The following is a 23652-nucleotide window of genomic DNA, read 5'->3' on the forward strand; positions in this document are numbered from 1 at the left end:
TCTTATGAGTGGCAGACTTCCTACTCTTCTCTAACTAAAGAATTAATATAGATTTTTTCGTGAGCACAGACAAAATTTTGCTATATTACTTCCTAAATAGAAACTTGAATTAAAACTATTTCTTTCATGAAGGGCGGCATGCGTTTCGACTACGTCTCCTCAGTATTTGACAGGCCACACAGATAGACATATAGTCCGAAGCCGTAATTATCAATTAATTCGAATGAGACGTAAATGGTGCTTTTCCCGTAATGAAGGATTTTAAGTGGAGCTCGTCCGTTGTAGTTCCTTGACTCTGAAACTATTGTCGCAGATCAAATTGAGTATTTGGGTTCATTGCATTCCTTAGGCTGATTGGATTGACGGTATTATCAACACCATTAAGTAATACTACATGTATCAGTTTGATTACTTTTAGTGCATCATTTATCAACAATTAATGAAAATTTTGAGTCGGCTGTCTCAGTCTCAAAACAATCAAAACAAGGGTTTCTTACTACCCGACGTTTCGCTTTTTGATAAAATCCTTTCTCAAAGCTATTGTTTTTCGTCAAAAAGTCGCTGGCGAACAACAATAACTTCAGTTCCCTTTAGAAAGATCGGCATCAAAGGCCGAAACGTCGGATAGCAAGAACTCCTTGTTTTGATTTTTTAAAGATTGACCCGACTTCAAAATTTTCATCATCACATCCCAATCGTTATTTACATAATCAACAATTGAAATTAATTCAATCGTAAATCTCCATTTAAAGTGTCAGAACAGAAAGATTTGTCGTGGATTGCAATATGCATCGATAGTGGTATATCGAGGATGTCGATAGAGACTATTCCATTACTCATATAAATGCTCGCACGAACACTCAAATAAATTAGCATAGTCGATAAAAAGAAGCGCATAATAACATATAAATGGTAAAATTAACCCAGTCGCAAACGCGATCATTCACGCATTTTACGCCTCCACATGTTAGTGCTTATGAATTTATAAGCGCGCTCTCAAGTGCATACATACCAACGCCCGTTCTCGCGCGACAATGAATCATAACCACCCGGAAGCCATCACTATTAAAAAGAAAACTTATCACGCTAAATACTATGTTTATGTTATTGGCATAAATTAAAACTAACTAGTTCACTCAGAATTTTTATTTTCTATAATGCCAGCCCGGGTTTGTTTCAAATGTCTCTTTTCTCATTAGCAAACCTAAACTTCTGTGCTTACCTTCAGATATATCCCTTGGAACAAGCCATTTGTGTATGTTCTTGCAAGATGTATGACTTGTTGGATTGAGCGTCTAACTAGTGTCAGTTATGGTGGTAGTTTAGATTTAGTATCTAACAGGAATCAAGATGGTGCTAGTTACTGATGAGGAGAATCCGAAACCTTAAATACTAACTTTAACTCATGCACCATAGACCAGCAGCTCTCAAACTTTTTTGTACCACGGACCCCTTAGAAATCACCCTGGGTTGCTGCGGACCCCCATGGATAAATATCGATTTTGTATGCTATCAATATGTTATTTTCAGTTTGTTAGGAAACAAGACTAGCAATTTAAATATACACTTGGTAAATATATTTTCCTTCGCGGACCTCCAACAACGACTTCACGGCCCCCAAGAGGTCAGCGGACCCCATATTGAGAATCACTGCCATAGACAATAAATTTCATACATCATAGCCGGAGTGAAAATGTGGAACGCACCTTATTCCTTCCTCCCTTCTGAACCGAACACTCAAAAGTAACATTAAACGCGCGAACATTTACCTTATTTACGAGAATTTGCCGACGGCTACACGGTTATGCAAACGAAGACAAACCCACAAACTTACATACACGCTACCATATCGTCGCTGTTGTGCTATCTTATGACAAACGCCATTTTGGGGTAAACTGAGTTAGAAATGCCACATTACTCGTCTAACGAATCTCTACAAGATGGCGTTTCCAGAATTTTGAAATTTTACTTGGTCACTGAAATATAGCGAGAAAAGTGATTAGAAATTGTGAGTTTTTTGCTTCAAATCATTATATCTTGGGATTGGCTCAAGTTATAATAAAATTTTAGTTGCTTTTATGTGTAAAAATGTCGTAGGAACACAATGGCATAATAATTTTCAAAAGAAAAATACATGTATTGGGAGAAAAACGCAGTTTTAGCTTTAAACTGGAAATATTGCCTATTTGGCAACACTGTAACTAAAAATAACTATTTTTTCTAGATTTCCTTACTCATTTCCTTCAAAATGCATCTAACCGATTGTTGAATAGGTAGAAGCATCAATTGTCTTCTCTGAATTGTTTCTACCATTTATAAGTTTCATGATATTCAATCTCAAACTTTAAAAATCGTTTTTCTCGAAATGTGCAAAATGGCGCTTGTCATAAGATAGCACAACAGCGACGATATGCGACATAAATACGCCCGCGCGATTTAACACTTTAACATAGAATCGCTTGTGGTCGGCACGATAATACAAATCTGGTCACAAATGAGAACATACAATTGCGATAATCGAAACGCGAAAACCTAAAATCGCCTGCGGCCGGAAGACGCTGCTCTTGATCTTAGCAGTCTAGGTCCATGCCTCCAGAGGGGGTCATTTTCAAAAACAAAATAAACTGAATGTCATATAAATTAGATTTCATTGACGCCATTTCCGGAGATATTTGTAATGTGGCGCTCTCTTCTAGCATCTGAAACATTCAAAACTGCATATCAGAATCATGGTCCACGTAACGAGTTCATACGTGCTAACGCATGTGACAGACTCACATGTGAAGGTCCACGCGATCAAACACGTTATCATGCAAACGCTCGAGTCCTTCGCGAGAATACAAGCCTGGTATTAAACATAAATCTTGAGCGTTTTTTCAAAACGTCATATCTGCAATGAGTTACTCTCTTTGTTTACTTTCTCTTTCGATTTTTACGGCGTCACTATAACACTTTTCACTTATTTTACAGTACAGATCGAAAGACGGTGGTTTTAACTAGCATATTTTGCAAAGAGCTGAGGGATAAATGTTAAAGTGACCGAATTATTAACAGAAGAGAAAGTAAACAAAGAGAGTAACTCATTGCAGATATGACGTTTTGAAAAAACGCTCAAGAAATATACAATCTCGATCATCCTTGTACGCCTTCGAACAGTGTCCTAAAACGCCGTTCAAGTCCTTAAAACAAATAGTGTCGTTGACTTTATAAGAACAGTTTGTTCGGAATAGTTCCGTTGTTTGGAGATGCGCTTATATTTATATATAAGGTCCAGTGATTGTTTCACCTACCAGTGAAAGAGAAACTTATTTTCCAATGTAATTTAGATAGAGACCTAGTGTCTTAATTAAAGTTGTAGAGTTAATGCTAATATAAACGAAATTGCTTTAGACAACTTTCTACTTTTCATCTAGAAGACCAAGTTAAAGTTTAAAATTTTTTCGTCGTAATCTGTTTTGCCATTTTACTACATTTTTTGTTTTGGGTTACTTATTGTAATCAAATGCGTATTTTCGCTGAGCAAAGTTACTTTCTATCTTTTGTATTTTACCAGGGCATTATACAATTTACTTTTTAGTGAGGGTTACTTTCACTTTAAATAGTTCACTAATGACCATAAACGAGCTAACAACATCTTAAAATGACCGACTTTGAAAAGCTCCTAGGCACTGAGCCATCTCTGAGAAACAGAGGTGATATTTTTTCCACATACAAACATACACATACAAACATTTTCCGATCTCGATGAACTGAGTCGAATGGTATATGACACCAGGCCCTCCGAGCCGGGATTAGGTTGGCGATTTTTAGAGTGATTGCATAATCTTTCTATATGAGAAAGGAAAAAATCGATCTCGAAGCTTGAGATCGCACCATTACGTCAAATTTGAGGTTTCTAATAATTTCATTGAGTCAACGAATTGTTTGTTAGTTTTTGTTCGATTAAAAATTTGGAAAATGAGCTAATTTCAACCAAATAACGAGAATAATCTATAAATACAAGCGCTAGTAGGTAAACAAATTATTTTATTAATACTTGATTATTGAAAATATAGCCTAGATTTGTTTAATTTTTTCCCTATCCCCTATTCTGTGATTGTGTTTCATGATAGAATTCGTGAAATTGTACGTGGAAGCACGGTGGCGAAGTAACAGAGCAAGAAGAGGGCGAAGATCAAATTTAGGGGGACGAAAATTCAAACACGTGTTGATGCATGCTATTGTTACTTTTTCTTTAATTGAATATTGTAAATACCTTGATACTGGATAAGAATGATAGCATCAAATTAGTAATAGCAGCTCAACATTGTTGAAAATGAGCCTACCATAATTACTATTGATAAAATCATTTGACTCGACAGAGTAGAATACATACTTACTTTTGTGCCACCCTAAGTAGTAGTAAAGTTAATTTCTAATTAGCGAATAAAAATTTCCTTTAAAAAAATTATGAATCTTTACCACAAAATTATTATTTTTGAGCCACCCTAATTATTAATAATGGATTTTTCTAACATGTTTTAATATCAATAACGATTAAGCGCGTACAAATTAATATGCAAAAATCTAGTTCTTGTGACAAAATAAATATTTTTGAGCCACCCTAATGAATAGTAAAGGTTTATTTTTAATGTGTTTTAATATCAAAAACGAGTTCAGCCTATGTACCAAAATTCCATAAAACCATCTTATTTGAGCCGATACGACAAAGTTTTGACTTTAGTCCACCTTTTGTTCCAAGCCAAGCCGTAGCGTGATCTTCTGGCGCCCTTGGCGGAGTCTCAGTTTTACGCTTCTTCGGTGTTCATTTTGGAGTTCTTTTTTTCTGCGACTTTCGAACTGAACTAAACTGATATTCTTTTTGTAAATCATGTATAAACAGTTGAATTTTTTTGTAGTTAACTAGAAGTAACTCTGATTTTTCCAATATTTAAAAAAAATGTACTTTCGTTTACATACCAAACGATTTAACCGTTTTTATCCGTTTTAGAGATATTGACCATAGAAAGTGAGCTATTTTCAATCGAAAACCGTGAATAGCTCTGTAAATCCAAGCGATAACCGGTTAGCGCATTTTACAATAATTTGTAATTGTTCTACAAAGGGGGGGGGGGCGACAATTGGGGAGGGGGCGAAGAATGTCCCTGCAATCCTACATCTTATTATGTTGCCTCAAAAATGATTATTTTGTTTTAACGGGTCAAATAAGATGTGATGCAATAATTCTGGAACGTTGAATTTATTTTTGGCAAAGTAAATCTGAAAATATAATTTCTAAAACAAAACTTTTTGTTCGACTTGGTGAAATATTTAATTATATTCACTAATCATTAGTGGTTAACGAATATTTATGTCGCATTGCTTCCAATAATGTGTTTTAAGTAACATAGGACGCCTATTTCATAATTTAATATGCATCTTTGCTCATATAGTTCATTCTAAAATGATTTTACTTTATTTGGATAGTACTACTTTTCCTTAAGGGGGTCCTCTTATATAATTGTGCAAACAGTACCTAATGTTTGATATTTTTTTTAAGAAGTAAAATGACTCAAATATGTGCGCTATTCTGCAAAATGTTTATTAAGGTTTCAGGTAACAAAAATATTCGAGTGTTGGGTGTCAAAAATGGCGTCCAAATTGGCGGCTCCAGCAAAAAGGTGTTTTGAAAACCGACCTCATCTGCGGGCACGATACAGATCGCAATTCGTCGTCTACAAGCAGCATACCAAAACGATATTGAAGACTACATTCCGAAGAGGTGCCCCAACCTAAAAAACATGAAAAAATTTGATATAGAAATGAAATGGTGGCTACTTGAAAATAAAGTATCGTTTTTTCCCATGATTTTTTTACGTATTAACCATCTAAAAAACCACTCGGCTCTTCTCTTTCTCTCTGTCTCTCTCTCTCTGGAAGTGAAATCCTCTTAGACCATGCACTCAATACTATTTGACAGTTATACATGTGTTCGCGTCTTTTTTTTTAGTTATAAACTGATTATTCGAATTTAATATCAGTGATAACCATGCGTCCCCATCGAATTTTTTTTTAAATTTTGACTGCTTATCGTAAGTTTCCGCAAAACTAGCATAGACTAATTTTAAAGAGAAAATATAAAGCTAAGACAAGACAAAACAATTAGTAAGCGATTTCTGGAGCCAAAATGACGTCTTCGAGGAGCCAAAATGACGTCTTCGAATTTGACTAATGGGATACTGTTTTCGTTACCACAGGGCTCATTTCGCAGTGTTGGCATCATGATCAGTGCAAGTTGCCTAATAAAATAATTTTAATTCATCAATTCTGTATCGTAAATATTTAATATATTTAATAACGCTGAATATTTGAATAAAGACTCTACATATCAATCATTTGTTTACTATTTATAAGTTTCCTTCCGATCGAATACTTGTCAATAGAATTTATATGAAGCAAAATCTTTTCGAATTTTGTTTGAAGAACATTTGTATTTGTATGTGTATTTGTGACGTTAGCCTGTTGGCGTATTTGCAATATTTAAATTTACAAAATATAGAGATGTCGAGTCATTATCCAGTGATTCTGTGTTTTTATGTAAATCTATTATTATTATGTCCTGGAATCGGCCAAAAATCAAGCAATATTTGAGAATTTTTCTTAGGAAAAACTAAAAGACATACGAACTTCTGCTTTTGATCTCCTTAAATAAAAAGTGTGTAGTCTGCAGATTTTTCTGTAACGTGTCGTTCGCATGGCCAGATGGCGGAAGGGCGAGTCGAATAGATTTATGAATGTTAGTTTTGTTCTTGCGGTCTGATATGATATTATGCTGGCCAGATTTGCTAGAAACATGTACTATTTGATATGGCGAAATGTTTGTTAATAAAACGGACATTGTGTATTATGGAAACATATCTAAATATGAAAAATAAATTGGCTGCACTGCCAACTGTCATCAATTATTCAGCAGGGCACAAAAAAGCAAGAAAACCCTAAGAGAAGAGAAGACAATCGCGTAGCCAATTTTATCCACTCCTAACCTCAATATTGAACCAGCTTCTGATTGGTCGTTTTGCCAGTCAAGAGCGTTCATAATATTTTCAAACGGGATGAAAAACAGTGCTGCTGAATTTATTTTGGCTACTTTTCATACACATGAGCATTTCATGCAAATTGAATAAATACCCTGAATGAACTACGTGTATTGTTGAGAAAAACGCGAATAAACATAAAATTCAATTTTTAAATGCATGTACCTCAAATATCGCCCCTCTGTCAAGAATTCATAATACTAGATTATGAATTCTTGACAGAGGGTCGATATTTGAGGTACAATTATTTTCAGCAATTGTGAAAAACATGTAAATGGAAGCTGGCAACGATGGATGCTTGTTGTCTTTGGAATTACGACAGGGCCTGGTATATAAAATTAAGAAGAGCAAGAAACCTGTTGTCCTCTCTTCTCTTAGAGAAAACCAAAAATAAGAAGCCAGTTGTCTTGTCTTGTCTTAGGTATAAAGTTGTTGTTAATATTCTATCCCAGTCAAAAAGGGCAAGGATCCTGCCTAACGGGGGGCTATTTGCCAACTCGGATGGCAAATTGATGGGGCCAGTAAATAGCTGGCAATTAGGGGGCTATTTCAAATGCAAAATTCGGGCTATTTGCTGCCGTCAATTTATTGACGCCCTACCCGCCTTAAATCGCCCACGGATCGCGCCATTTAATCGTCCTTAATTGCCTAATATGAAAATTACAAATAATACGGATTCATTATCTACTCACATATACAGTGAAGACCCGAGTTTATCAGCTTTTTGACCCGATTTTATCAGTTTCGTATGAAAATTGATAGTTGGTAGTTGGTAGGTAAGAAAGGATTTACTCGAATTCAAGCTGTTTCGCCTGCTAGAGCCCTTCTAGCAGACGAAACAGCTTGAATTCGAGTAAATCCTTTCTTAAGCATATTTGTCTTATCTTAGAGATCCGAAATATACAAAAATCAAAATTTTAATTTTTTTACGAATTTTGCACTGTTAGACCCCCTAAGGGAAATTAAAAAAAAAATCAGAAAGGGTTATGAGGCTACATCTAGGGACTGAACAAGAATACTTTAAGAACTTCGGTATCTTAAAAAGAAAGAAAAATGTATGTCCCGATTTTATCAATGTCCCTGTTTTATCAGTCTAAAATTCACCAAGGGACTGATAAAAACGGGTTTTCACTGTATAAGGTAATTACCACCAAACCACAGAGAACAGACGTCCATCTCGAGCATTTAAGTTGTGTAAAAAAAATAACGGTCAGTTCAAATGTAGTTCGAACATTGTCGCCAGTGGCGCTACTGATCTGACCGATTTTGACAGTTGTCAACTCGTCGTGTATTTCACGGCAGTGACAGCAGTCAAATCAAGTGCTGACAACACACACACACACACAACCATCTTTATTTTATGTGATCCATGACTCCGGCAGCTCCGATAGTTTTGTAACTTTTTAGTTTAGTTTACTTTGTCTTTAGTGCGTTTTCGTTCACTTTACAGTGGTTTAAACTATGGGTCGTAAGTGTGAAATATTCTGGTGTACGAACCACCATGGAGATAGTATCGGAAAATCCTTCTATTCTTTCCCGAAAAATAGCGAGTTGTATGCCTTTTTTTACCTTCTCCAACCACCTAAAACCTTGTTTGTGCTTAATCCCTAAAATTACCTCATAATTTTAATACTAGATGTCGAAGATGGGTTTCCCTCTGCGGCTCCTCGGAAGCAACGAAACTTTTTTTCGACTGTGGAGTAGAAGCGTTTTCGATGAAAAAAGTGTGCTCGGATCATTTCCCATCGCATTCTTTTCGTGATCCGCTTAGAAAGGAAAAAGGGTTAGTACAGAAATATGCGTATTTTTACAAATCTAACTGTAGTATTTTCGTAGAATATTGCCGTTTGTTGTCCCATCAGGTGAGACAGTGGAAGATGACGGAAGTGGAAGCCTCGAGTTTCTCGCCGATAATATAGATTTTTTGGATTGGAGATTGTCAGTGGCGGGAATTGTCTCATCAGGTGCGACAGTGGAAAATGACGAAAATGGAGACGTCGAGTTTCTCGCTGATGATACAGATTTTTCGGATTGGAGCCTGCCAGTGGAGGGAGTTGTCTCATCAGGTGCGACTGTGGAAAATGACGGAAATGGAGACGTCGAGTTTCTCTCCGATGATACAGATTTTTCGGATTGGAGCCTGCCAGAGGAGGGAGTTGTCTCATCAGGTGCGACAGTGGAAAATGACGGAAATTGAGACGTCGAGTTTCTCGCCAATGATACAGATTTTTCGGATTGGAGCCTGCCAGTGGAGCGAGTGATCGACGATTGTTATAACGTGCTAGCGGATAGTAGCAGAAAATTAGATTTAAATCAAAAAATGCATCTTTCACCATTTGATGACCCAGATTATAGCTACCCATCTAGTAATGTGATTGCAGATAAGAAATGGTAAGTAAAATGATTTTACAGAATGTTATGTACATGAAAATCTCTAATATGATACTCTAAAGCGTTGATCCAGATTCGCCTAATTCGGATGGTAGGACAGTTGGATTTGGTTTGCATTCTACCGATGATTCAGCTAATATTCGCAGTAGTTTCCTTCAATCGCACGTACCTTGTCAAGCACGAATCAAATCTGAACAGCAAAGGTGTAGGAAATTGGAAAACACAATAACGCAACTGAAAAGGCAACTATTTGTCTGCCGCCAACAAAGCGCACGTCGTTTGAAATCAAAGCAGGCGATCAAGAGAAAGTTTTTCCGTGTTCAAACCAACTTCAATGAACTGAAAAGGCTAAAATCTGATAACGAACAATTGGGAGAACAGATTCGTCTAAACCCTATCATTTTTGATTGTTTGCGTAATATGAAAAGAAAGCCCAAGGGCCGTCGGTATCATCGAGCCACGATGAAATTCGCGGCAGGAACATATATGAGCGGGCCACGTGCTTACCGTTATATAAGAAAATCAAATCACTTAATACTCCCGCATAAAAACTCCATTCATCGTCATAATAGAATTGTTCGGATTGCACCTGGTCTTAATGAACAGATTCTCGCCATCATGAAGACAAAAGCCAAACAAATGAGGGAAAAAGGCCAAAGGGTTGTCATTATATCGTGCGACGGCATGTCTCTTAAAGCCGATTTGGCATATTCTGCTAAAGCAGACGTTTTCTTTGGCTTTCCTGATAGCGGAAAGCGACGCAAAATTGAACGAAACGATGTCACAAAACTCGCAACGGAGGCAGTTACAGTTATGGTATCAGGATTGTACGTACGTTTCAAACAGGTAATTGACATACGAAAAAAATACACGAATACGAACACTTATAGCTCTCCTTACAGCCAATAGGGTACCTTCTAGCGCATCATAGTCCAGGCAGTCAAGGGCTACTGGAATTCATCAAAAAAGCATTCGTGCTGTAAGCACTTGTGGGTTACGCCATTAGTCATAACCACAGATCAGTGCACAACCAACGTTAAGATGATGCGAGAAGCTGGGGCAACAGCACAAACCCCATTCATTGAAATAGATGATTCCAAAATTGCAGTCATGTATGATACCCCTCATTTAATAAAAAATGCCCGAAACGCGCTATATAAGCATAATGCTGTTTTTGATCGAACGATAGCTTCGTTTCACCACGTGCATCAGCTCTATAAAGTAGACGTATCAGCAAGCTTGCGTTTAGTTCCGAAATTGAGACAAAAAAATATAGATCTACCTCCTTTCGCTGCTATGAACGTGGCATTGGCCACCAGAACATTGAGTGAGTCATGTGCCCTTGGCATTCGTCACTATGTTCAGACTGGTGAACTACCTGAAGAAGCCTTGCATACTGGTAAATTTCTAGAAATTCACGACAAAATCTTCGACATATTTAACTCGAAAGAAAAATATTCTGACTCTGTAGGGAAGGTAAGTTTTTCCAAGATGTAATCATTGATAACACCAACACCTTTGGGAAAAAGTAAAGCATTCTAACCAGTACATAAATAACTTTCTCAGCCATATAGGACGCCGATCACTGATGGTTCCAGCCACATTGATTTCTTAACCAAAGTACTAACAACATTGAAACGCATGTATTATACTAACAACACTTGCTTCGATGTCAAAAAGGCAATTTTTAAAGTCTTTGTATATGGGGTGACATTCCGCATCTCGATTCGAGTGACTCGATTCGAAACGTTTTGAAGTCGTTTCGACTAAATTGCGGCATTACGTACCGCATTCGACCAAGCGTTCGAGCTTGTTAGATTGCGGTACTAGATTTCGACTGCCTGTTCGATCGCAAACTGTCAAATAAGAGTATACACTGAGAAAAAATATTTTTAATTCTGCTACGAATAAGTTTCATAAAACCAACTTTGGTAAAATATAGGAATTGTTTTAATTTTAGTTTTTAATGCTTGTTATCGAAATATATGTGGATAAGTTTCGCAAATATAGCATTTTTTCTAGTACACAATAGAGGTGAGCTCTTTGAAATAAAATCGATGTTGTCAAACATAGATCCAAAAAGATCCGATGTAATACGGAAATACGATTTTTTTTCCTTTCATGTACGAAAAATAAATTTACCCTTTCCAAAAATATTTATACTATATAAAATAATTGATAAAAGAACGAATCATTTCGTTTCATTGACGAAAAATAGTTTATACATCGATGATAACTTTTATGAACCGTACGGGCCAATCAACGTCAGATTTACAAATAAAATTTTAGTTCATTCCAAATTTTTTTCTTGCATTCTTTAGCTAAAAATATTTGACAGGTATTTTTGTTATGGCTGAATATAATATTTTCTTCAAAGTATGAGCTTTCTACTTTTGAAGTTAGAAAAATTGAACATTTTTCAATCGCTGATAGCTCGTAAAGTATTTGCTGCATGGAAAAAATAGTAAATATAAAAAGTTGCATTTTCGCATGAGCTTGCCGGAAAAATTGAGAATTTTTTTTTAAAAGTTAGATAAAATCTTTTGCTTATTTTTTCTTCAAATAATAAAAATCATGTTAGAAATATTGTGTAAAAATTTTCAGTGGATCTCAAAATGTTAACATAATAAATTATAACATTAAAAAGGGCATTTTACATTAAACGCCATGTTATTGGCCAGCTTTAATTGAAATATCTCGTAAAGTAATAAGGTTCTCAATATAATAATAAATGTTTTCATGGAATAAAAAACTTATTAGTCCAAGCTTGTTTTTTCGACATGTTTCCAACATTTGCAGAATTCTTAACATAAATAACAAAAAAAACTCAGATTTTTATTGGCGAGCTCATTCGAAAACGCACTTTTTATTATTAATACATTTTTCGTACAACTAAGAGTTTCTGAGTTATCAGTGGTTGAAAAATGGTCCAATTCATAAAATTCAAAAACTCATAACTTGAAAAAAATCTATCGTATTCAGCCAAAACAAAAAATAGATGTCAATTATTTTGTGCTAAGAATGCAATAAAAAATGTTGGTAGGAATTAAAATTGTGGTTGTAAATTTGACCTGGAATAACCCGTACATTAAATATGTAAAACTACTCAACTTTTCGTTCATCAAGATGCCATTAAACGAAACGAACTATTTACAATGCACGAAAATGCTTCAATGCAGAAAACGAGTAATGATTTTGTTCATCGTATGGTAATTTTAATTTTTCCTAAGATTTTTTTTCAGTGTAAACAAAATTGCAGTTTGTTTTGTTTTTTTCCGATGAGCGTCAAATTCACAGAATATAAATAGTGATAATGGTAAATAAATTGACCAACGCATGTTCATAATTTGTTCACGTCACTCTCCCTCACCACCTTTTTCAATGCTTGGGCATTATTTTAGTTTGATATAACTGTATTATTGAACTTCTTACCACAAAATTTTAATATATCTCGCTGTTTAAGTTGGCGCACTGAAACATCAAAATGCCTATCTGGTATTGTATCTTATTCGGACCTCAGTCGCATGATGGAATGTATTATCTGCAGAATGAGTTATTCACAATTATTCTTAGATTAAATAACATATTTAATATCTAAATAATTGTATAAAACAGCACAACTTCGAAACCGCTTTTCTCAAATCTTTTGGAAAAAAATCATAGCAATAAAAATGGCTAATTTTGCATAAAAATTTGGTTTTCAGCGTTTTTTCAGGAACCTGGTAGCTTCCAAAAGCAACAATTTTTTTCAGCAATTGATGACGCAGAAATTCAAAAACTAGTTCGTTAAAATAGCCATGTTTAGTTGAAATAGTCAAGACAAAAAGGCGTTTTCTTGTTTGCGGGGTTGTCCGTGTACTTGTTAGTTAATTATTCTGTTATAGCACCCAACTAGAGATAGGAAGAACACAATCAAAATTAATTGTTTCCAGAAATTGTATATGGCATAATTTTCAATCGATTGATGCATTCAAATTTGCTAGTAATTCAATTTGATTCAAATTTCTTTGCTATATAATATTCTGTATTTTCATGCATTTAATACAAATGACGATATAACACCTAATTCTGTTGGTGTATAAAACGTACATTATGGCATTGAATTCAAGGCTATATTGTGATATTGAAAACAATTGAGGTATAGTCGGGAACAAATGCATCAATTCGAATATAAAATTGTTTAAATCACCACAATCAAGAATGATTGTGATTCTATACATCTATCAAATAGCGATTAGACAAGGCAAGGTGTCTTCACTTTGCTCCATCGATTTGGTTTAACACTTTTTTATTATTATTTGGTGTAAGATAATTTATTATCAATATTTAGTATTACTTTTTCAAAAAAAGTATGTTCCTGATGGTGAAAACAGATATAACATAAAGAAACTCAAAGTACGTGGGAGCTTTTTACACCTTTTGGTAATTTTATATCCTCTAAGTATTCCGAAATAAAAACACAAATCATAATCTCGAACGACAGTCGACAACAATAAAACTATCGAGCAAATACGTTCGACTCGAGTCGCTTTCGAGTTCGATTGTTATGGTTCCATAATGCCAACACTTCTCGATAATCTAGTACTTCTTCGAGCAAACTCGAACGAAAATTTATTTTCGAGCTCGGTTCGAAATACATAATGCTAAACAAGGTCGAGTCGATAGAATTTTGATCGAATCGAGATGCGTAATGCCACCCCAGTTTTGAGGAAATCATTTTTCCATAGGCTAAAAAAGAATCATCCACCTTAAGAGCTTCGCAAAAACGACCGCCATATCTGCAAGGTTTTGTAGGTAACATCAACGCGTTGAAATGGCTGTGGAATGTGTTAAAAGAGGATTTCAATTGTACCTATTTTTGCACAAACCCTCTCTGTCAAGATGCATTAGAAAATCTATTTGCTGAAATACGTCGTCGATGTGGTTTTAACGACGCTCCAAATGCGTTTCAATTTGGGAGCGCTTTTAAATATGCGATGATATCAACAGCTGAACAAAATTTCGATGATGGTAGGAACTGCCAAGCAGACGGAGCAGAACCTCTCATAAAGGAGAATGATTTACAAGAATTCCTTGTACAGACACACCAACGGGAACAATCATATAAATTCGAAGAGTTGGACCCGGAAGCATCATTTGTGATTGCCAAAAAAGAAATGAATGCCCTGGTATATATTATCGGTGCCGCTGTCTCAAATTGCGCCACGAGAAATGTCGAAAAAATCTTACTATTGATAAAAATGACCTAGTCATTAACAACGAAGACTATATGTTTTGTAAAACGAAAGCTCAATTTTCAACGAGAAATGTGAATATTCCAAATAATACTTTGTACAACATAGGGTTGATATGTTTTTTGAGTTTTAAAACGAAATTTCGTAAATTTCTGTTTGAAAATCGAAAAGGAGTAAAAACACGACTAAAATCATATCTAATACACGAAAAATTCGATTTGATTGACTGTAAAACATGTTTCAATAGACTTATAGATATAATTTTCAACACTTTAATCCAAGCATTTCTTCGTGAGGTACGTCTACAGAATAAAATAGCAGCAAATGCTTATAAGCATAGAAAACGCAACAGAAAGGCAATCCGAATGAATTTACCGTTGTCTTAATAGATGTTACATAAAACGTTCAGAAACACTGTGTACAACGTTATCGTTCTTTTACAAAAAAAATAGAATGTTGCAATGAAATCTGTTCTTAATATGTATCCATGTATTAAAATATATTCTTTAGTTTTACACTTATTTATGTATGTATAATTGAAACTTTAATTACATCCAAATTCTCACATTTGCATTATTTGTACAAATCCCACATAACAGGAAATGTTATGCGTTATGTACTTACACGCATTCAACCTATATTTGTAATCATCGTCAAGGAAAGTATTGTGTTTCACTATCTATGAATATCTGTAAGAGAGAATAACTGATAAGTTGTGGGTGGCAAAGTGTATATATATTTATATAACTTGTACTTGCTTGTTCTGTTTCAGTTACAGTAAACAGCTATCTGCATGGGGCATTCATTGATTGATACCGGCGAGCCATATTGTCCAGATTGGAACTGATTCCTTTCAGTAACTAGCGCATACAGAAATCTATCAACTTTTTGCTTGCGAGCGAACTATTCAGATGAATTAGCAATTAGATCACTGGTTAGGTTAAACTCCCTCGGCTTGCCGCGCGTGGGCAAGAAATACCTGACCTGTATAATCGATATATTTTCGTTTGGTTGGTCAGGTTGCTCCACGAATTGTCGATGAATGATTCTACCTAGCTCCTGTGATCGGTATGTGGCTTCTTCCTTCACAGTCCGGTAATCTGCGCTTGCAGTTGTTCACTTGCGATTCACACCCACTAGATTCTCATACAGTTAGCAAGTAATCTTTGTCCGTCGATTGATTCACACAATTGATGCTTTACTGAAATCGTGAAAAAGGTGGGCTTCGACCGTATTGCGTAGTATTGTACTGCAGTTCAAAATAAGGGTTTTCCCGTTCTTAGCCCCTCTAAGTAATAAATGTCTCATGGAACATCCAACGAAGATATCCGATCGTAGAATTGGTCGATCCTCAGTTTCGTCTAGTCTCGTCCCATGTAAGCAGTAATCGGACCACTCCAAATTGTCACACAGAAAATTAATGCAGATTATAAACGATTTTAAACTTTCGGCTACCTCTAAAACAAACAAAATAAACAACTGCGGCACAGCGACTAATCATTTGTTTTGATAACTTCAGGGTGGCCAGACCTACCGATTTATCGGCAGTTAGTCCTACCATTTTTTTACGTTGGTACCGATTTACAAGTGACAAGTGACCAGAATACAATACAAATAATTTTTTTAACTTGTTCGATGCGTCGTTCGCCGTTTGCGTGGTTCACTGTTTTGCATAACTATGTTTACTTTATCTATTTGAAACAAAAATACAACCTCCCAAACGACCTGTCGACAAACTTTAAATAAGTCTACCGATAATATGCATTCAATCTGGCTACCCTGAGTTGATCAGATAGACAATTCAAAATGGTCGATATACTTCAAATGCTTCGGCCTCTACTTGGGATACACTGGTATGGTGGCGCTAGTGTTCCAACGGTTTTTCATTCAAATGTTTACACAAGTTTTTTATACTTATTTGTATGAGCATGGATGTCTGTTCTCTGTGACCAAACTATAGGAAGAATCAATGGTGAAATTGGTATTGCACACCAAAACTTACCACAATCTGACGTTCGTCCGCATTTTTTTACTGGGATTAGACGTTCGAATTTATGTAGGGTATATTTATACGCTAGATTTTCATTCATTGAATAATTTCTAGTTTTATCAAGGTGCATGAAATCCTAAACCCAACCAATTCCCATCAAGTGACGTACATAAGTATATGATTAAATTGAACAAAATATTTTGAGAAGGCCTTTTTTGCACGTGGCATATTGCGCACATACTTTCGTCCCCACATTCCCAGATATTGCGGTAATTCAATATCCGTCCAAAGGGTCAACAACTAAATAACCGAGCTGAACTCTAAATATTTGAATATGGCCTTGTTTATTGTTTGCTCGTTGATTTCCACGTGGGATCGATTCACAAGATAGTATGTCTCGTCGGTGGTCGTGCTACTCGGAAGGCTTTCCTTTGTTCTACCACATCACTCAAACCACGAAGATATCATCTTCCTTTCTACGTTCCATTTAAGGATAGTTCATTTCTCAGCTAACGATTGGCACATTATCTTAATCGAACGTAAGTTGCTTTATCAATATGACTAGGGTTCGCAGTACCGACCCTTTTTGGCGAGAACCGGTACTACGGTACTGAAGCCCTCAGTACCGGTAGTACCGGTAAAGTACCGGTACTCGAATATTTTTTTAAAATGATTGATATGTGCTGATCAAAAAATATGTTAATTGTTTTTAATTGCTTTGGAATGGTAAGACTCATTTCACAGAAGATATTTTTCGTATAGGGCACCTTCTTTTATTTCGAAATCTAGGCCACTTTGAAATCAATAACTGCTAAGTGGTGCGACTTTCGTCGACTTGAACAGATGGGTAAATGTATGAAATCCTATTAACAACAGTAAATCAAAGCGAAAATGGCAGTAAATCCGAGCAGGTTAATCGCATTTCCTCTCTTGCTTTTCTGAAAATTGGTTTCGACCTTTATGTTGTTTGCCTACTATACTCCAACGCATATCCAGGCTCTTTGCTTTCCTGTAATATGTGGAGTTTTGCTGAATTTTCCGATCACCAATAATTACAAATCGCCCCATTTGAAGCAGTTCAGCAAGTCAAAAACCGTTAGCTACTAAATCGCTGTTCGTTCTATTATAGATAAAGGTTTAAGAGCAAACCAAATACAGACATGACTTAGACCATACTCTTATTACGCGCCACCCTGTGAATAATGGAAACCAATCAGAATGTCGCCAATAAAACTTTAACTTCTAGAATTATTATGATGATGGCCCCACCTCATTCCCACACAAAGGTGTTGTCTCAACGATTTATCTAGAAGACAAATTAATATTATTAAACGTTATCTTGCAGACCGATATTTTGAAACAGGTCCCCTCTGCAGAGTTAACATATTTGTCATAAAAAATAGTATAGTACCGAAAATACCGGTACTGGCTTTTTCTCAGTACCGGTATTACGGTACCAAAAATGGGTCGGTATTCCCGGGATTTTCGGTACCGGTATTACCGGTACCACAACCCTAAATATGACAGACATTAATACAATCCCCTCCAGCATCACCATTATTACTAACACTTCTTCGATGGGAAAGAAGGGGAGAGATGAAAACCGATACCCGTTTGATGATGGGGTCGTGGAAAAGTCGAACCTGAAACGTAAGCAGAAACCATTATCAACCTTAGCCCCATCTGTTCAACCGTAGATTGCTTCTAGATTAGTTCCGTTTGACCTATTAGGTACGAGCGTATGAATGATATTTGATTGAGAAAGCTGTAAGCGGGTGTGCTTTTCTCGGCAATATTTTTTCTCCCAGGAACAAGGTTTTAGTTGCAAAAGAAATTCCAGAGAGCAATTCCTCACGTAGGTTCCGTAGCGAACATCTGCAACCATGAATGAATGATGAGCACACCCGGTGAGAAAAAGATTTTTATATTTTTAGGTTGCTTGCGGTGGTCTGGCTGGGCGGGTCACAGATAACACACGTTTAGTAGATGTGTTCGAAATGTGTGAAACTACCGGCAATTGCAGGTGGTGCAGCAATCGGTACTATGCAACTGTCAAACTGTGCGTAGGAAACAGTTGAGATGATGTCAGAAATGAAACACTGAATTCCATCGGATATTGTGTTGAAGGTTTGTACAGGGTTTTCAAATCAAATTAACGTCTATTATCTGTGGCTGTACTTTATGGGTTGTTATTTTTTCCAATCTAAATATTCCAGACCGTTTGGAAGAAAAGGCCAGACGTAGACGCAATCACTGTGTGAGCTGCTTAACTTGTGATGAACAATTGAAGAACCAACTTTTCAAGGGCATTTTTTTTTCTTGCGATTTATGTCGGTTTTCTCAGTGAAATCAGGCGAGCGCTGTTGGGCTATCGTATTCAAATGGAGTTGACTGTCAAATACGGTGAAACGGGGTGTTGTTATGTAAACATCAGTATCGTTTTCATTCTTGGTTGTACCTTTTTGATCGCCCAACATTGTTCGGATGTCGATATTTGGATCAGGTAGTAATTTTTAATTTCTTGAGCTATTACGAGAAAGATAACTTAATTGAAATCATGATGCCAATTACAACATTGTAGTGCATGCATGTATTGCACCAGATGAGTTTGAATCATGAATAGCGCAACATATTCTGAACACGTTTACATCGTAAAGTTGAATAACCCCTCCGGGGATGGAAATTCAAAAATTACTCCAGACCTAGCGTGAGTTATGAAGGTTCAACTGAAAGAAAATCGGGTAATGGTGCCATGTCTAAGAACTGAAAATCCTAACCTTTTCGTAACCATACAGCGAACTCCATCAAACACTATTTAATGGCCCATAACCAAATTGTTTATGCTGTACTGATCGGAACCATGAATAACCAAGCCCAGGGAGTGAAATATGGTCTACGAAAAACCATGAACATGTTTTAGTGTACACAGAAGCACCGAAAAGCTGAGTGTTAGTTTGCTACGGCAACGCAATTTCTTCTGCCGTTTTATGACCAAATCTGGCAAGAGAGCTAGCCTCATCTTTATGAAGCTTCGGCGTAGATCCAATTCTCGGGATGGTTGGCAGGATGCAAGAATTTCACTTTTTTTATATCGTCGAAAAATTTGATGTAGGCTGGTTCTTGGAAGCTTTCCAAACATTTTAAATCACTTTTTGCGTTTGTAACCGTTGAAAGATTGATGCTCCGTGATTTACTTACGGTGCGTTAGAAGCTGTCTTCTTAGAAAAATGCCTTTTTATTAATTAGATTATGACTTGAGTGGTTCTAATTTTAACTAAAGTTTGAACATTAACCTTTCAGAGGTAAAAGGCAAACTTTAGACTGATGTTTTTTGGATTTCATTCCGATTTTCTGGTACAATATATTGCACAGTCTAATACAGTGACACAATCTCATATTCGTACACCTCTAGTGTATATGTTTAATATTGTTTCATTAATGTTTGCGCTATTTAATATAGGTATTGTTTTGTAAATGTGGTAGTAGAATCATCATCTGTCATTTTCTTATCATTTGTAATCTAAAGTGTGCAAGTTTCCGTAAACTACACATAAAAAATCATTACTTGGTGTGAAAATGGCACAATTTCATATTCGTACACTTTTGAAAAGTCAATTAATTTGTCAATTTTAAGACCTGTTATTTCTTTATTTTTTTTGTTTTACTTAGAAAAATAGATTTCATGACTACAGAAAAGTGGTCATTGGCACAGTTTCCTCTACACTAGTTTAAGAAATTCTCTCAAATTAACGTAAGGTTAAAAAAAGTAAACTAGCTGTCATTATGGGACGAAAACCAATTATTACTCACCAAAATGAAGGTAAATCACTTCATGAAATCTTTGGAATTGTTCAAAGGTTACGTCCAACTATTTAAAATGTCGTTAAAAATTTTGATGTGACGAAACGTAGAGCAGATATTGCGAAAAACTTGAACTTTAAACAATTTACGATGAGGAATAAACGATTTTTAATTAGAAAAAGTTGGGAAAATCGAGTAATTAATGATATACATGGTAAATAAATTGAATCATAGCATTTAAATATAAGTCTGCTCTGGTACAGCTCGTAATGTATGGATAACGGACAATTACAATGCCTGTGCTTTGAGCAAGAAGCTATTCATCAATGATAAGAACAAAGAATTGATTTTTTATTTACTAAACAACATTGAAACATTTTATCAGAATATTGGAAAGATTGTAAATTTTGTCTACGAGTCCAAATTCAACATCTTTGACTCAAATGGCTGTTGTTTCGAGTGGAGAAAATCGAACTCAGACCTGGACGTAAAAGCCTTATAACAGCAGTGAAGCGCAGAGACAGTGAACTTTTTTGTATGGGGTATTATATGTCCACTAGAAGTGCTAGAAATATGGTCTTTATTGATGGAATGATGGATCAGAATGTGTATTTTATTATGAATATCTTAAAATAAATTTTAAAGCAAAGTTTCCATAAAATGGCACTTTTACTAAAAAATGGTGGATATTGGAAATTCGATCAGAAGAAGAACCTAAAGCATAAGGCGCGCAAAAAACGTTTAGAGAAAATTTATAATTGTTTAAATCTTATGGATTCTCCACTCCTGAACCCGTTTTTTAATTAATTAGAAAAATAAATGGGAGTATTTGGATAAAAAGTGCGAAAAACCCGGATTATAATGAGAATGATCTTAGAAACTACTATTTAGAAGAATGATATAAAATGTAAGTTGAATACACACAAAAACTGGTGGTCAATATTTCAATACGATTGAAAACTATAATTACAAACAAAAGCTAGCACATTGAATATTTATTATAGAAATTTCAATTGATTTTTGAAAAAATATGTGTACTGTACGAATATGAGATTGCGTGTATATTTGACTATCTTTCGAATTATGATTATTTTTGAAAAAATGAGTATTTGTAGTACAAAGATAATTATTGTATCTTCCCTATGCTGTCTAGTAAACTATTTCTACATATATAAAATGTCTCATAAACTTATTTTTTGCTTGTAAAATGCATATAAGTATTCCGCATAGCGGTGCACGAAAATGAGATTGTGTCACTGTAGGGACGAGGGACCTCGTTTTTGCTCTAAAAGCACCGTGAGATTTTAACTGTGAATAGCTCCTACTTTACTGAACAGAACGATCTATTTTTGTACCATTTGTTAAAAAATAGTTTCTACAATTTTGTGAAAAAAATGTAGATTGCACAAATTATTCCGATGCAACTTCTCCATGGGCGGCACGCTATCACGCTCGTGTGCTCTCCTCTATGTCTCACACACGTCGGGATTTGAGAGAAGCTGTGGCATTATATATTTATAGGTTCTAGTATTTTTTGATTGATTCGTATTGAAAGTAGTTTAGGAAATCACCTTTCGATTTGTGAAACAAGGTTAGCAATTTAGTAAGAAAAAAAATATTAAGGCACAAAGTGCACGTAACGCTTCTGTGTTGAGAACTTTTAAATGACACCCAGTATAGTAAAGAAAGACGTAAGCCCTACATCAAAATATTCGGTTTTCTTTCGTGAACAATTCAAGTAAACTAGCGAGGATTACAATTAGAGTTAATACATTCGACAGATAGTTGATCGGACTCAGGGATGCCAGGTGCACAGATTTATCTGTGTTTCACAGATTTTCAATATGCTGCACAGATTGCAAAAGCTGCACAGATTTCTACAGTTTTCTGTTTTGACGCACAGATTTCCCCAGCTTTCTTCTAGAATGCACAGATTAGCACAGATCTCTCAATTTTTTACCTTGCGCTTAATTTTTGACTTGCACAAAAACCAAAAAAAGGTCACCACATCTTGTTTTCAGCAAAATTTGTACGTTTTCCGTGACACAGATAGACACAGATTTTTAAATGGGCCGCGCACAGATTTTTCAAAATATCACCTGGAATCCCTGATCGGACTACATTTTTGCTAGAAAAACTCTAGAAAGAGAACTGCGGAGACTCCATTTTGGATCGATTGAATTCGCGTTTAGCTGTCAAAAAACGAATCCAATCGAACATTGCCTATCCTTATAACATTGGACGTGTTGCCATACAATGCCGGGGCATACGTTGCCAAAAATGCTGTTTTTCTCTCCGCAGTTCTCTTACTAGAGCTTTTCTAATTTTTGCCATACACTTTACTGTATAACAACAAGAAGAATAGGCAGCACTGGCGAATCACCCGGACGTGTTGTCGTTAATGTCCAATATAAGGTTTTCAGTGATATACAACATATTCAACAGGAAAATGAAGTCAATTGTTTAGTAGGTAGTTTTTCCTGTTAAGTTACATGTTAGAAGGTTGAAATATCGCGAGAAAAGTGTAATTTTGCATAGAAATTTGCCGTCATAATTTTGCCATTGAAGTATGTGAATCAAGATGCGAAAAAATACGCCCGTTCGTTCCGCTTAGCGCCTCCAGCGCCACCTGGACCTGAGTAGCTGATGCAACAATTTCACGGATGGAGAAGAATTCTTCACAGAAATCTCATGAATTTATTTATTCAGAGCTAGTGAGATCGTTTCATGTCATTTTTCAATGCATTTCTACCGTCATAAATATTTTCCTTATTGTAAATACATGCCAGAATCAAAAATATTTTTCATTCTGGAAGTGCAAATATATTACAAATATCCAATTGATACGTGGATGTATTCGCGCGGGGCTTATTGTATATGAAAGGGGCCTCAGAATGTACGTGTAGGAACAGGCATTCTTGAAATGCGTCGTTGGATGTACAGTAGAGTTATCGCCTTTCGTTTCCAGGGCCAAACATGTGTACATCTATCGATGAAAACAAATATATATTTACATAGATGCAGACAAGTTTCTTCCTTAAAAGCACTGCCGGACAGTGGGAAATGGATTGTATACACACATACACATTTTTTTGCTGAAACCCCCAATGATCATGTGGATGGAAACATATTTATTCTCAAAAAATAAGACTTGTAATTTCAA

The 23652-nt window shown here is 35.7% G+C and overlaps 2 protein-coding genes across 2 annotated transcripts in view; both read left to right on the forward strand.

Annotated features, from left to right (window-relative positions):
- Positions 1-23652, forward strand: part of LOC131693374 (prolactin-releasing peptide receptor) — a 359374-nt gene that overhangs the window by 126226 nt on the left and 209496 nt on the right. The gene's annotated exons all lie outside the window — the stretch shown is intronic.
- On the forward strand, positions 9394-10447 carry LOC131687077 (uncharacterized). Its single transcript, XM_058971119.1, has 3 exons — positions 9394-9464; positions 9527-10310; positions 10367-10447. The coding sequence occupies exons 1-3, from the start codon at positions 9394-9396 to the stop codon at positions 10445-10447; spliced, it is 936 nt and encodes a 311-aa protein (XP_058827102.1).

This window comes from Topomyia yanbarensis, chromosome 3 (genome assembly GCF_030247195.1).
Source record: "Topomyia yanbarensis strain Yona2022 chromosome 3, ASM3024719v1, whole genome shotgun sequence".
NCBI classification, from domain to species: Eukaryota; Metazoa; Arthropoda; class Insecta; order Diptera; family Culicidae; genus Topomyia; species Topomyia yanbarensis.

What these genes read in the sequence shown, in the direction of transcription:
- LOC131687077 (XM_058971119.1), top strand. Translation starts at nt 9,394, where the DNA reads ATGCATCTTTCACCATTTGATGACCCAGATTATAGCTACCCATCTAGT. An exon ending in GTGATTGCAGATAAGAAATG is followed by an intron (nt 9,465 to 9,526) that starts GTAAGTAAAATG and finishes GATACTCTAAAG; the next exon opens with CGTTGATCCAGATTCGCCTA. An exon ending in TGTACGTACGTTTCAAACAG is followed by an intron (nt 10,311 to 10,366) that starts GTAATTGACATA and finishes CTCTCCTTACAG; the next exon opens with CCAATAGGGTACCTTCTAGC.